At 36.6% G+C, this 16072-nt stretch overlaps 1 protein-coding gene across 1 annotated transcript in view; it reads right to left on the bottom strand.

Moving 5' to 3' along the window:
- Positions 1-14805, bottom strand: part of PDZRN4 (PDZ domain containing ring finger 4) — a 371452-nt gene extending 356647 nt beyond the window's left edge. The window contains exons 1-3 of the mRNA XM_029205432.1: positions 14170-14805; positions 11717-11803; positions 9738-9845 (exon numbers count right to left, since the gene is read on the bottom strand). Of these exons, the coding sequence (XP_029061265.1) occupies positions 9738-9845; positions 11717-11803; positions 14170-14805 (831 nt within the window). The remainder of the gene's footprint in view (positions 1-9737; positions 9846-11716; positions 11804-14169) is intronic.
- Between the last annotated feature and the right edge of the window lie 1267 nt (positions 14806-16072).

Here is a 16072-nt window from a genome sequence, read left to right as displayed (position 1 = left end):
TGCACCCAACATAGAAACATCTAAGTATATAAAGCAAATATTAACAAACCTAAAGGAAGAAAATAATAATAGGCAACTTTAATACCCCACTTACAACAATGGATAGATCATCCAGACAGAAAATCAATAAGGAAACATTGGCCTTAAGTGGCACATTAGATCAGATGAACTTAACAGATCTACACAGAACAGTACATCCAAAAGCAGCAGAATAGCCATTCTCTCAAGTGCACATGGAACATTCTCCAGGATAGATCACATTGGGCCACACAATAAGTCTTAACTAACTTAAGAAGACTGAAATCACATCAAGGATCTTTTTTCACCAAAATGGTATTGAAGTAGAAACCAATTACAAGAAGAAAACTAGAAATTTCACAAATATGTGTAAATTACAAAACAAGCTACTGAACAACCAATGGGTCAACAAAGAAATCAAAAGAGAAATTTAAAAAAATATCTTGAGACAAATGAAAATGGAAATACAACATACCAAAACTTATGGGATGCAGCAAAAGTAGTTTTAAAAGTGAAGGTCATAGCAATAAATGCCCATCTCAAGAAAGAATAAATATCCTAAATAGACAACCTAACTTTACACTCAAGAAATTAGAAAAAGAACAAAATTTAGCAGAAGGAAAGAAATAACAAAAATCAGAGCAGAAATAAATAAAATAGAGAGCAAAAAGACAATATAAAGTATCAATGAAACAAAAAATTAGTTCTTGAAAAGTTAAAATTGAGAGGACTCAAATATATAAAATCAGAAATGAAAGAGGTGACATTACAACTGATACCACAGAAAAACAAAGTATTATAAGGGACTACTATGGACAATTATATACCAACAAACTGGATAACCTAGAAGTCATGGATAAATTCCTAGAAATACAACCATCCAAGACTGAATCACAAATAAATGGAGCATCTGAGCAGATTACCAGTAAGGAGATTGAATCAGTAATCAAAAACCTCCCAACAAACAAAAGTCCAGGACCAGGTTGCTTCACTGGTGAATTCTAACAAATGTTCAAAGAAAAATTAATATTAATTTTTCTCAAACTCTTCCAAAACACAGAAGTGGAGGGAACACTTCTAAACTCATTTCATGAGGACAATATTACCCTGATACTAAAACCAGACAAAGACACCAAAAGAAAGGAAAATTATAGGCTAATATCCCTGATAAACACAGATCTAAAAATCCTCAACAAAATATTTGCAAACTGAATTCAACAATACATTAAAAGGATCATACACCATAATCAAGTGGGACTTAATTCCAGAGGTGCAAGGATGATTCAGTATCCACAAGTCAATCAATGTGATAAACCACTTTAACAAAATGAAGGATAAAAGCATATGATCAGCTCAGTAAATGCAGAAAAAACATTTGACAAAATGTAAACATTTTATTTATGATAAAAGCTCTCAAGCAAGTAGGTACAGAGGGAACCTACCTCAACATAATAAATATCACATATGACAGTTCCACAGCTAATGGCATATTCAATGGTAAAAAGAGGAAAGCTTTTCTTCTAAGATCAGGAACAAGATAAAGATGCCCACTCTCACCGCTATTGTACAACATAGTATTGGAAGATTTAATCAGACAGCAATCAGACAAGAAAATTAAATAAAAAGCATGCAAATTGGAAAGAAAAAAGTAAAACTTTCACTATATTCAGATGACATAATTTTATACAGTCATCTTTTGGTATCCATGTGGAATTGTTTCTAGGCTCCAGCCCTCACCAAAATCTGTGAATGCTCAACTCCCATATATAAAATGGCATGGTATTTTCATGTAAACTATGTACATTCTCCCATATATATAAATCATCTCTAAATTACTTACAATACCTAATACAATGTAAATGCTATGTAAATAATTCTAGGTATGATGTAAATGCTATGTAAATAGTTGCGGGTGCATGACAAATTTAAGTTTTGCTTTTTGGAACTTTCTTTTTTTTTTTTTTTTTTTTACTTTCAACCCACGGTTGAATCTGCAGATACAGAACTAGTGTATACAGACAGTCAATTGTATATAGAAAATTCTAAAGACACCACCAAAAATTGTTAGAACTAATAAATAAATTCAGTAAAGTTGCAGGATACAAAATCAATACACAGAAATCAGTTGCATTTCTACACAGTATTAATGAACTATCTGAAAGACAAATGAAGAAAACAATCCTGTTTACAATTGCATCAAAAAGAATAAAATACCTAGAAATAAATTTAACTGAACAAGTGAAAGGCCTGTACACTGAAAACTACAGGACTTTGAGGAAAGAAATTGAAGAACACAAATAAATGGAAAGATATTCTGTGCTCATGGATTGGGAGAATTACTGTTGTTAAAATGTCCATACTACTCAAAGCAATCTACAGATTCAAACAGCATTTTTCAGAGAAAAAGAAAAATCAATCCTAAAATTTGTATGGAATCACAAAAGACCTCAAATAGCCAAAGTAATCTTAAGTGATCTTACCCTTTGCTTGAGCAAAGGTGAAGACATCACACTCTCTGATTAAAAACTCTATTACAAAGCTATAGTAATCAAAACAGTATGGTACTGATATAAAAAAACAGTCACATTGATTAACAGAATAGAAAGCCCAGAAATAAACCCATGCATATATATAATCAATTACTGTACAACAAAGGAGCTAAGAATATACAATGGGAAAAGGACAGTCTGTTCAGTAAATGGTTCTGGGAAAACTGGACAGCCACATGCAAAAGTATCAAATCGGACCACTGTCTTACACTATAAAGATTAATGCAAAATGGATTAAAGACTTGAATGTAAAATCTTAAAAACCATAAAACTCCAAGAAGAAAACATAGGCAATATGGTTCTTGATGCTGGTCTTGGCAACAATTTTGGGGGGATTTGACACCAAAAGCAAAGGGAATAAAAGTGAAAATAAACAAATGGGAATACATCAAACTAAAAAGCTTCTGAACAGCAAAGGAGAAAAAGCAAAAAGGCAACTTACTGAATGGGAGAAAATGTTTGCAAATCATATACTTGATAAGGGGTTAATATCCAAAACATATATAGAATGCCTACAACTCAGCTAAAAATCAAACAATCTGCTTAAAATATGGGCAGAGGAAGTAAACACATATTTTTTTACAAAGAAGACATACAGATAGCCAATAAGTACATGAAAAGATGCTCAACATCACTAAACAACAGGGAAATGTAAATCAAAACCACAATGAGATATCACCTCACATCTGTTAGAATAACTATTATCAGAAAGACAAGAGATAACAAATGTTGGCCAAAATGTAGAGGAAAGTGAACCCTTGTGCACTATTGATGGGAATGTAAATGGTGCAGTCACTATGAAAAACATTAGGAAGTTTCCTCAAAAAATTAAAAATAGAACTACCATATGATCCAAAAATTCCACTTCTGGGTATTTATCCAAAGAAAATAAAAACACTAATTCAAAAAGATGTATGCACCACCATGTTTACTGCAGCATTATTTACAATGGCCAAGATATGTAAACAACATATATGTCCATGGATATATGAATGGATAAAGAAACTGTGATATATATATATATATATATATATATATATCAGCTAAGTGAAATAAGTCAGACAGAGAAAAACAGATACAATAGGATCTAACTGATATGTAGAATCTGAAAAAAAAAAAAAAACCTCATAGATACAGCGAACAGCTTGTTCAGTGGTTCTCAAAGCTGGGGGTGAGGGGTAGAGGAAATGGGTGAAGGGAGTCTAAAGGTACAAACTTCCAGTTATAAAATAAATACATCATGGGGATGTAATGTACAGCATGGTGACTACAGTTATAATACTGTGTTGCATATTCGAAAGCTGCAAAGAGAGTAGATCTTATAACTTCTCATCACAGGAAAAAATTCTATAACTGTATGGTGATGATTTCAACTAGACTTATTGTGGTGATCGTTTTACAATATATACAAAATATCAAATCACTGTCATATACCTGAAACTAATATAATGTTGTATGTCAATTATACCTAATAAAAATCACCTAAATAAAAATAAATGTTATAAGTGCTCTGTTGAGGATTTTTGTAGCAGGGAACAAAAGGGGAAAGGGGAGCCACAGTTAGACCTTCTGACAGGGACATCACATGCAGTTATGTAGTGCGCAAACTGCATAGTCATATGTGGTGACCCTGTTTACTTTCTCAGAAGCTTAGTACTCAAAAAAAAGAAATCAAAGTTCATATCTTATAAATTTAAAACAGATAAAGCAGTGCTTAACACACTAAATCTCAAGGTTTTAAAGACCTTTCCAGCCTTTCTTTTGTAAGCTAAAATAAAACTACATTTTAAACAAAACTGTATTTATCAATAATGGAAACTCAGTGGAGTGGCAAAATACTATGATTAACTGGATAGAAAATTTGAGGGACTAGCTATTGTTACCCTCATAGTTATAGGCACAAAACTGGGAATAAGAAAAATTGAGAAACGTTTGTGAGATAACCCAGTTCAAATTCAAGGCTGAGATCCAAGTTCAAGGCCTGCACCTCCTCCTGAAACCACATTGCTATGTTACATCCACAGATTCTACTCTTTTACTAACCCCTTATCATGTCTCAAAATGAATTGAACTACCTGTAGGACAATGGGAAAATTAGAATAAATCCATAGTGTCATTCCACTCAGACAAGATGGTGATGTCCATTTACGCTCATAACAATTGAAAGAGTAGTTTCACATAAAGGCCTGCCTTGCCTTGTATAGACAGAAAACAGGACCTCTACACCACAGGCTACTTAAGAGCAGAGTCTTATTTCCACAACATAGGGTATGCCACCTGACACATATAGGCAGTTAGTAAAATACTTGTTGAATGACTGAATTAAATCATAAGTGTAAAGTTTTCTCCCACAGCCCTTTCTGCATCTGAGGTCCATATGAGTGGGTGAAATGTACAACTTAAAACTTTCTACATTTACTCATTCAAACTGTGGTGCCTATGGAAATGGGAATGGCTGAAAGCTGGAGAGAGTGATCTGAATTCTTCAAAAAGAAAAATACAACTCCCCTTCCTCTCCCTGCATTGTCTATCTGCTTTGGAGAGCAAAACTACTTGCATAAGCTGAATGAGGCACATCAGGCTCTGATAGCAGGTTCCAAGAATCTGCCCTGTGCCAGGCACTATGTGCACACAATAAGTATGAATGGCATAGAAACTGAGGCACAGCTGGCTTATTCAAGGCCACACGTTTTAAAAGGCAGGACAGGAATTCCAGCCAGATCTCCTTGATTTCAGAATTCATGCTCTTACTGCACCACAGTACTTTTCAAGATACATTAAATTATACAATTTATATAATGACAATCATGTATTACAAATGTAATCATGATTACAAAACTCATTACAATGTACTTCTTTACTTGCATTAACAGGATTGCTTTCTTTCCTAATTCTTTCAGACAATCAGTCAATGTTATTTGAACAGTTAAAATATACTTTAAAGATGTGTGAGGATAATATTTTATTGACAAATTCAGTGATATGTTTGAATTAAATAGCAATTTGTCAAAAATTCTAATTGCCCACCAGATTTACAAGTGACCTACAAAACTTGTAAATGCTTCTAATGCATAAACAAATTAGCATGGCTGCTTTATGAAGTGGTAAATTACACTGTGCCATCAGGCACATACAGGGGTGCCACATTGAAGAACTGATTCAAAAGCATTCCTGAATGTTTAGGTCTGATCTGCATTTAAATTTCCTGTGTTAATAGCTACAACAAAACTATGCAGAGTCTTGGGCAAATAAACATGATAACCACCAAAGATTGACACTTTAGTGGAGGAGAAAGTAGTGATAGAGAATGCAGAATGTCTACCATTACAGAACTAAAAGAAATTGTAGTTGGCAGTCTGGAATAGTTAAGAAGTTCTTGTAGAGATGTTTGTAAAGTTCTTTCTGCTAGTACTAAACTCAGTACTTTCTAGAAAGTGCTACACTGACATTTTTCCATGTGGGAATTGTTTCTAAAGTAAATGGAAATGTCTTGTGTGTTGCATTTCATAATGAATTTCGAACTAAATAGAATAGATTTTAATGTATACACTAAAGAAAACTCTGCTTTCTGCTTCAAACTGTTCTTCTCAAAGACTTCACAGCACTCCACCCCAACTCCCTGGTCTCCAGAAGCTGAAAGAAGGATGGACTTTCCTGTCACAGTCACAGGGCGTTGGTAGGAACTCAGGAAGGGGGTTGGGGGAGGGAGAAGAAAATGTGCACAAAGAGCCATGAATGACTATCTTCCCCTCTATTCACTTTCTCACTTAGGGGTTATAGTTGTGTAGCCCACTATCAGCATCACAGAAATAATAATAGAGGAATAGTTGCTGACGGCAGCAGTGAACTTTGACTCTCAACTCCCTCCCACATACCCCTCAGGCATCCTAACATGATGATAAGGACTGTAACGGTATTGCCTGCATAAAATTGTTTCAAAGCCTCTGATAGTATCAAGGATCTTCTGTGGTCCTTTGAGCCTTGAAATGGTGAAAAACAGCTTGTAAAAGATGCTTTTATTCAGATGTAGACTCTGGTGAATTCCTGGTCTATGTGAACTTCTGTGATGTTTCAAAATGTCTTTAACAACATCTGTCTTTTCAGTCTCCGGTGATACTTTGACACCTAATGTAACTGAACTATCACAACTGATGTCTTTTCTGAATCTACACACATAAATATTTTAACAAATGTGGACGTGTAAACATCTAGAAACTGGTAAATATGACTGCTCATGGAGACTGGCTCCAAAAATAAACTTGCCTTGTATTATGTGAAAAATATGACATGGGTTTACCTCATGACTATGATTTTTTGCTTTTATAATTCTTGAGTTCAGCTTCAGTAGAATGTGCAATACTAAAAAGCAATACTTTTGGAGTATTTGTCTTCTGTTAAATTTTAACAAAATTGTTATAGCTATATTTTTATTAGGGTTATTCAAATTTCTTTAAGTATTAGTAGAACCAAACTTTTAACATATGTATTTCCTCCTTTAAATGAGTGATTTATGAAAATTTATTTTATAAATTTATTTCATAAACGCTGTAATGAGTGCTTTAAGCAATTAACTACACAAAATATTTTTAGTATATCTTGATTTAAGTAAAAAATAAATTATCTAACAGTTTCTATTTTTTATTTAAGTTACATAACACTGAATTCAAGGCATTTAGTAATGTGTCAGACTGTGGGAGTTAAGTCATATGGGTAGTTCATAATATATGACCTATTTGTGTACTTTATTCTGCAAACAAATTTATTTGTTGCACTAGGTTTAAATCAGCAAGGCCATTTGAAATTCAAAAACTGAAAAAAAAAAAAACAGTCCATCAAATTAGCTCACTAAACAAATCACTGAGAACAAAAAAATGGAAAAGAAATTCCTCTAATATAAAATCTGTTTTTCTGTCTCTGCATATTTTAAATTAATCAATATATTTCTTATCAGTTTCCCAATATTATAAACTCTGTAAAGTTGACTGGTACCATAATGGTAGATGAACTAAAATAATTGACAAGAATCAAATATTTCTTACTTTAATTGGTACATGGGGGTATTTACACATATATATGTATAAGAACAAGCATGCTTATTTACATATGTACATGAAATAAGGTCACACAAATATCTATCACTTTAAAAAAGTTGATGGCATCACTGAACAACTAAATATAAGAGATTTATTTCTAATAATCTTCCTTGCAAAATATTTCATGCTGTTTAACAGGCAACATTCCAGAAATATGTATACCACCTAACTCATTTCTTAACTGCAAATGTGGTCACATGAATTCATTACAGAGCTATAATAAAAATATGCATAATACCAATTTACCCTTGCATAAAGGATACATTGATAAATCTCTATCATTGAAGCAAATTTCAAGCTCTTGTCATTAGCAGCTAATATATGCACATCAAGGTGAAATAATAATACTGCAGCTGGTTATAAATTATAATTTAGATTTCCATGGTTGATCTCTTTGCTATTTATCTTATATTATTTAAATAAGGTTATTTTGACATATATTTGTAACAGTATTAGATATAAAGATGCACTTGATTAATCAACCATAGTTTTTATAAAAGTACATCTATACATTAACAAAACCAGTAAATTTTTAACAAATATGTTATATCACAATATAAAAGACAAATTCTTCTTCCTCGTTTTCCATGCAACATTAAGGAAGCGTACATAACATTGTTACCTAGCTGGAATAAATTATTTTTAAATCCCCAGTATGTGTTTCTGTTATGAGTATATGTGAGTGTGTGTGTTAGCTGAATATACATATCCAGTTCCATCAGCCCTTCTAATAGTAGCATATGTAGGCATTTGTTTTCCATTTAACTGGAAAAACCAAAATGCTAGCAATAAGGCAGAAAGTAAAAAGAACAATTTTTTGTTTAGGTTATCTTGTCCTTTATAGTGCTGCACAAACATGAGTAGAAACAGAAAAATTCTAACTTTAGAAACTGTAGCATGTAAATGTTTCCACCAGGCAAATTGTCACGACAAACTGGATAGCATCAGTGAAAGTAGCTCCATACTTTCTTGGCTACAAAACTGGAAAGAGAAAACCTTGATGCAAGAGACCTCTTCAGATAAAAACCACAATTTCTCAGCCAAAGGCGACTCCTCTCTCTTCCCCAAAGTGCCTAATCAGCTAATTTTTAAATGTTATGAGTCAACAACAAACGATAGGCTCTTCTCTACTCTTCACTCTCATTCTAGGTCAAATTATTCAAAATTCAACTTTTTTAATGCACAAATGATAAATGAACATCTAAAACTTTATTCAAAGTTTAATAAAGAAAAACAGTCTCCATCCAGATAGTTTATATAGACATTCAGAAAGGTAGTGCAAATGATTATATAATCTAGAAAGAACAGAATTTTTCCAAAAGAATAGTGGAGTCAAGTATACCTTCCAAATTTCTATTTATGTCTTTACTAATACATTGGAAATAATTCCATTGACAAAGCTAACCTAATTTTCAGTTACGCCAAATAATACTATCTCAACCAGTTAAAATTTGAAAAGCACTGAGGCGGTAAATGGCAGTGACCCAAAATTCTATTATCACAGCTCAAGTTTCACTAACTTGTGAGTATTTACTTTGTCAACCCTAAATACAAACAATACAGCCACAATGTACATTAGAGAAAATGAAGAGTTCCCACCAAGTTTTTGCAATAGCTGCTTCTTTTTTTTTTTTCATGTAGAAGATACATGAACAAGATAACCATATTAAACTAAGAAATGGTAAAAAGGGAATGTATAAATAATTCTACATATAACATACTAATTACAAGTTTAAAGATAGTAATATTTACTTGTCAAAAGTGTTCTTCAGCAGAGATTTATCATCCTTTTTTGAGATGTTATAACAAATCAGTCCCTTAATAATCACACAATTATCTTTATAATTCATGGGGAAAAGCAATTTATTAAAATGGAGACATTCATTAACACATTTGGAAATTTTGGGTGATTCATTCTTCTATTCCAATATCTAATAATTAAAACAGGTTAGTTATACACTCTAGATAGATATACACTCTAATAAGTACCACACCAAGGAAAAGCAATAAGTTTGGAAATTTTAAATGTCCAAATATTTCTTCCACAGATCTTATTTGTGCTTTATTATTGTCTTACCTCAATGATTTTGTCATGAATCTCCAAGCCATCTGCTCTATCAGCAGGTCCATTTTCCAAAATCTTTGAAACATAAATTCCTTCCATTGGTGTTTCTTCTTGATTATCCTTTAAAAAATAAAATCTTTAGCAGTAAGAAAGATGTAAACAAAATTTTAAGTTGGATAAAAAACAATTTAGTAAATGTAACATTGACAAGCCTCTCTAAACATGCAATTCTCTTTCTTAGCTGGAGAATTGGTACTGAATTTTAACTTACTTAACACCAAATAGTCATTAATCAAGATGGCAGCTTTAATGAATGAACATCTTTGACAAGATTATCTAGTTACCTCATGTTTTTCAGTATACATAAAAGCTATGGGGAAAGGGCATGAACAATGATAACAATGGGCTTCTAAGTACTATTTATAAAATGTCTCATGTATAAAGAGGTATAGCAATTAAAAAGGGTTATAAGTTAAAGAAAACAAAAAGCATATCCAGCCTAACTATATAATTGGTTTGAAATGTGGTCATAGTTCTGAAAATATAATTTAGCCTCACGATGTGACAGATTTGGAAATATAGCTCTGACTGTATCTATTCACAGGGGAGACTAGGAGCTTACTCAAGTATAAAATCCCAAAAGATCAACTCCAAATTGTAGGAGAACCCATTCAAAACTAATCTTTACACAGTTCCAGGTACAATGAGACTAATGATTAATTAAACCTCAAACACATAGCCAATATCATACATATAGGACATTTTAGCAAGTCACAGAAAACCAATTACCCTGCAAAACTTATTTAGGGAAAATGTCCAACATTCTATAATAATACACCGTATAATTTTAAATGTCATTTCGCTTTATAGCAAGTTAAACAAAATTATTTCTCCTTAATCAGCCTTCTTTAACATGAATTGTAAGAGGCTCTTAAAAGTGTCTAGTGTCATCTAAATGTCAAACACCCTACTAGCATTTATAAAAATATTCCTTAGAGGAAAAGAAAACAAATATGATATGCTGAAAAGACTTTTATCTTTTCATAATAAATGGCAACTGTTCTAGAAACAGAATACAGCAGTCATTAGTTGCTAGGTTTTCGAAATGCTGAATACAAAGAGGAAATATGTCATTGCCATCCTGGCCTGAACACAGCATATGTCCAACAATGCTCAGACAGTTTCTGTGGCCAACGTCTGCAATGCAGGATGCAAAACTTTCATGGCAGCTGATTGGAAAATGAAAGAACATGATTTTTTAAAAACTTCACTACCTTTCCTAGTTAGGATGAAAATTAAGTTGATGTACTATTTGAAGGATATGAAAGAACATTGCAACTACAGTATTTGGTATAAGTTTATTAACTCATGCATTTTGAAAACAATTGGCATCAATGTAGAAAAAATTATTCATTCAATTTAATAAAAAATTTGATTTGGAGAGCCAAAAATATATCAAATCAACTATCTTTTTTAGACATGGTATTACCTATGTAATTGTGAAAACAATTATCCCTCATTTCAACTTATTTTAACTCTTCATTCATTCATTCAAGATATTTTATAAACTGCCTGGTCTGTGTTAGCATCTGAAAACTGACCAATTTGACATAATAAATAAGAGGTACAAGCAAGCAATATACCTGTCTAAGATTATCAAGTAGAAATTGCCTATATGTGTTATTGTGAAATAGGTTTATTTAAGAAATTTGCCAACAGGGCTGTATGATGTAGGTAAAATGTGAAATGTACTCTTTTTTTTTTTTTAAGTAGCAAAGTTTGTTAGCTGTTGTTTTATTTTTCTCAAAAAAATTCTCGGTTTGTTCTGGAATATTTATACTGGAACATTTGCATTTTGATGACAAGCACTATTTTAAAGATTAAACCTTCTTTTTTTTTGTTTGTTTTTTTTACTTAAAATCCACAACTGAAAGCTAAGTCTTCTATTATTTTAAGCAAAGAGTGAGTTATGCATTAACAGGGTGGGTTACCTGATTTGGTCGACCTCCTATAATATTGAATCCCAAAGTGTCATTTTCTCTTTCTAACACAATAGTGAATGGCTTATGCTCTCCATCCTAGAAGAAAAGGGATAAAATAACTGACTAGTTAAAAAATATAAAAGAAAAAAATGCTACAATAAAGGTGTTTTTTAACTGTAAATAAATTGATTTGAAAAAGAGAAAACCTTAAAATCTTAAAATTAAGGATGGCTGAATTTGGGAGGTTAATTTCTTCCTGAATTTACTTTGAAAGTATGTATTTGAAGGAACAACCATGCATGTGAGAAAAATAACTATTTTCAAAAATGACTAAATGGCTTTGCATGTTTATACATGAAGCTTTTATCCTAACTCAGCATCTGATTCTGATTCCACTGTAACTTAAACAGATTTCTGATTCGACCATGCAGGTATCCTTATTTTTTCCCTCCATTAGCCCATGGTAGGGCTCATCCCTCCAGATGAGTAAAATAAATTGTTAAAGAATCTAAGAAATATTTTATGTAATAATTTCACTTTGGAAAATCTTAAGGGATGTAAATAATAGTGAGCTATTTATAAATTTATTTCAACAGTAATATTCACATTGCTACTGAAATACAGGATTTTGTAGGTTACAGTAATCGTAATTTTAAATTGTATTTTTATTTGGTTTTGCAGAATTTTAAAAAGAGAGGATTTATGCTAACTAAAGCAGTATGTGTTGCTTCCCTGATGGCCAAATAACAGTTAAACAAACAGGAATTATATCTACAAACCTGCTTGTTAAAAAAGACCAATTTAAACATAAGATGAAATAGTGCAAGGCTATATGAATTTTATTCATGGTTATTCATATTATTAACTATTCTAGGAAATTACATATTTGGCAATTACTTCAGAATGATAAATTTCCATAAACATCATCACCACTGCTACCATCATCACCACCTTTTCCCAGGAACTTTTCCCAGGCAGTGTGCACAGCAGCCCCTGCTGGTAGTGGGAAAACATTACTGAGCAGCACGGAGAAGCCTTTTGGTAAGCAGTCTGCAGATCATGGTCAGTTTTGCCTCACTTCTCAGAACCACAGCTTGACTTCTCGACTTGTTGCATGGACTTTTCTGTCATATAATCTAGCCTTGCTCCTTTCCACCAACCATTGCTTCCCCAAGACCTTGAACCCTGAACTGGTATTACAGACCATACTTCTGTGCTTCTCCCTGGTCCTCCCATTTTTGTAAATTTATGTGGATGTAAATATGAGAGATAAAGAATCATAGAGAGCATCCAAACTTTTAATAAGTGTGTGCTTCCATTTATCAGAGTAGAAACAGTTCAGCCTCTCACACTTCAATAATCCTTTTTAGGTTCAAGGACAGAAGCTTCTAAATTCGGTGCCTGAGTTGGAGGCTATGCAAAGCAGTTCCAAATGGGCATCACCCTGGGTTGCTCCTCCCCAGGAGGTTGGGGAATGAAAACAGCTCCTTGAACGGAGTGTAAGTTCTGCTAAATCCCTGCTCACCATGGCAGCAGCCAACAATGTCAAACACTGTGCAGAAGTCCTTCAGAAGAGAAGGAACATCTTTATAAACAAGCCTCTTGTCACGAGCCGCTGCAAAGAGGCTTGTTTATTCCGTCAGAAAGCCGGCAGTCCATTAACACAGTTCAGGGCCAGCAACCTCGACAAAGAAGGGAAACATCCCGGGAGGTCACATGGCTAGTCTGAGCGCAGATAGATGTGAGCTCTCAGACTAGGTTCCCCAAGTCTCACACTCACCCACTCACGTTCCACTAATAATGAAATCTGGAAGCACTTAAGAACTATTTAGGGAAGGTCGGGGTGATGAAAAGAACCCTGCAGGTCTAAGAAATTCCATCTCTTAATTTCTTAACTCCAAGTTATCCTGGTTTCCCGTATCCCTGAGTCCCTGTGCTGAGTACAAAGTGGCTGATATGGGTGGTTTGGTAGGGAAACTAAGTCATGCAGAGCCAAAGGTGTGGGAATGACATGTCCCGGGATGCTAGCCAGCGGGAGAGGGGAGGCAGGTTAGGAGAGGTCCTCGCTACCTGGCTTTCCTTCTCTAACTGGCTTCAGGCCGAGGCCGAAGGTACAAAAAATACGCAGAGAGGGTAGGCAGGAGAGTGAAAGATGGGAAGCAAGGGTCTGGGTGGGAAAAGGAGTTTTCCTAATTCCTCGTTCTCCGACGAAAAGCTGGAATTTAATCTGTTTAACTCTTTTCCAATCCCAATATAAGTGGAAAGGGGACAATCCTTGTAAACTGCAATACTAATACACTCGAAAAATACTAATAGTATAGGATGATCACGGCGGTGGATGCTTCTTCCTACCACATAAAGAAGTATGTCACTTTGCGAAGGAATTCTGAAGTGCCAGAAGGAACCGTTCCCCTTTCCACCCCGATCGACCGTTCCCCGGGTGCCGGCCCCTCAGTGCTTACCCGGCCGCGGCCGCCGCCCGGGTCCCTGGCGAAGTTGCGGACGTGAGCCATGTACTGGGTGAACTTCTTCTGGTACCTGCGGGCCGTGAGCAGCACCTCCTCCTGCAGCGCCCAGAGCTGCGCCAGCAGCGCCTTCTCGCGCCGCCTCCAGGCCAGGACTTGAGGCCCTGGCGCCCGCCCGCTCCCGCCACGGACTCCCGGCGTCCCGCCGCGGTGGACCCCGGGCGCTGAGCCGCAGCCCCCCCGCGCGGACGCGTCCCCGCCGCCCCGGCCGCACGGCCCGGAGACGCATCCCCGGCGGCGGCGGCGGGCAGGGCCGAAGTCGCAGAGCTCGACGTGCGCCGCCAGCTCGCGCAGCCCGACCGAGTGGCCGCAGTCGCGGGCGCGGTAGTCGCACTGGGTGCGCAGCTTCTGGACGAGGCTGCGCAGAGGCAGCACCCGGTACAGATCGCCCGGCGCCAGGGGCTGGCACTGCAGCGGGCACCGGCGCCGCCGCGCCGCCCAGGGCAGCAGGCAGCGGGCGCAGAAGACGTGCCCGCACGGCGTGCACAGGGGCTCCTCCAGCACCTGGCCGCATAGCCTGCACTGGAAATCCGGGTCCACCGCTTCGGCGAAGCGCTCCAGGGCAAAGCCCATGGTAGGGATGGGGGAAAAGGGGAAGCGAACGAGGAGTCCACTTTCTCCGAACCCCTTGTCCCCCCACGAACTACCCCAGGGACAGTGCACCCGCTGCGATGGCTCGTCGGAGGGGAGGAGAAGGGTGAGGGATTGTGATCTCAGAGTTTGTTAGGCTTGAAGTTTTCTGGCTCTGACTAGGTCCCCTGACTCTGCCGTATTGATACGAATAGACGCCACTTCCAGTGGCCTCCCTCCCCCCCAACCCCCCACTCCCAACCTGCCCACTCCTTCGCTGCTCTGCAATTTATGTTCTTTCAAATTTTGTCTGCGGAGAGCTGAGGCCAGCTTACAGTGGTCCTTTGGAAAGCTGTGTGCCCGTTTGCCTGAACACTGAGATTCAAGCAGTCCTTGGGCAGAGCTGGTAATGGGCACAGCGCGGGTGTTGAGAAACAGCACAACTCCAGCAGAATGAAAGCTCCCTCCAGAAGAGCAGGATCTTTGTTCGGTTTTCCTCTGAATCATCATCGTCCCACACTCAGTCGTTCTTCAATAAACGTGTTTGAAATCGATGCACTTCTGTTCTTTCAAATCAACTACAAAATCATCAGCTAAGTGTCTGCAACCGAAGGAAATCACTGTGAGGTATCTACAGAGCCCGGCTTCTCAAATCACGATCCAGAAATCGGGTGAGTGTAAGCGAGGCGGGATGATGACTGACAGCAAAGACCGGGAAAAGGCCAGGTGCTCGCCTTAGGACACCACCCTCTTAGGGAGAACTTGAACCGCCCTTCAAGATCTCCTACGGCGGGAGGACGCTAGGATTCTATTACCTGGCAGTCTGGCTGCAGGTTCAATCGCCACACCATCCGTCTTCTACCTCCACAGCCATTTTACCTTTGGGAATGGGAATGTGATCATTTGGGCACCTGGAAATGAGAATTAAAGGAAATGATGATGAAAGAAAGAAGTGAAATAATAGCAATAAAATAATGAACCGCTTGCCTCTATTTGTCTTGAATATACAATTTAGGTCAAACTGCCCCTCCCTCCAGTTTGACTCTTCAAAGTGTGTAGCAGCCAGGCCTTACAGAAAACATGCAGTAAGGGAACCCTCCAAGCCCTCCTGCCCCAGCTTCCTTCACCATCTTCTGAACCTTAGGAATGCAAAGCAACCCTATGGCCGGGCTACACACCACTTATTGCCATTATCCTGATGCTACTTCCACATAACTTAGGATGAGCTTCCTAAATTAGTCATTGATGATTCCTCATTGTTCCCAGAAAA

The sequence above is a fragment of the Monodon monoceros genome, unplaced genomic scaffold, assembly GCF_005190385.1.
Source record: "Monodon monoceros isolate NGI ecotype Baffin Bay Population unplaced genomic scaffold, NGI_Narwhal_1 Super_Scaffold_6, whole genome shotgun sequence".
NCBI lineage: Eukaryota > Metazoa > Chordata > Mammalia > Artiodactyla > Monodontidae > Monodon > Monodon monoceros.
Note: the sequence above shows the minus strand (reverse complement) of the source record. Positions and strands in the feature narration are given on the sequence as shown.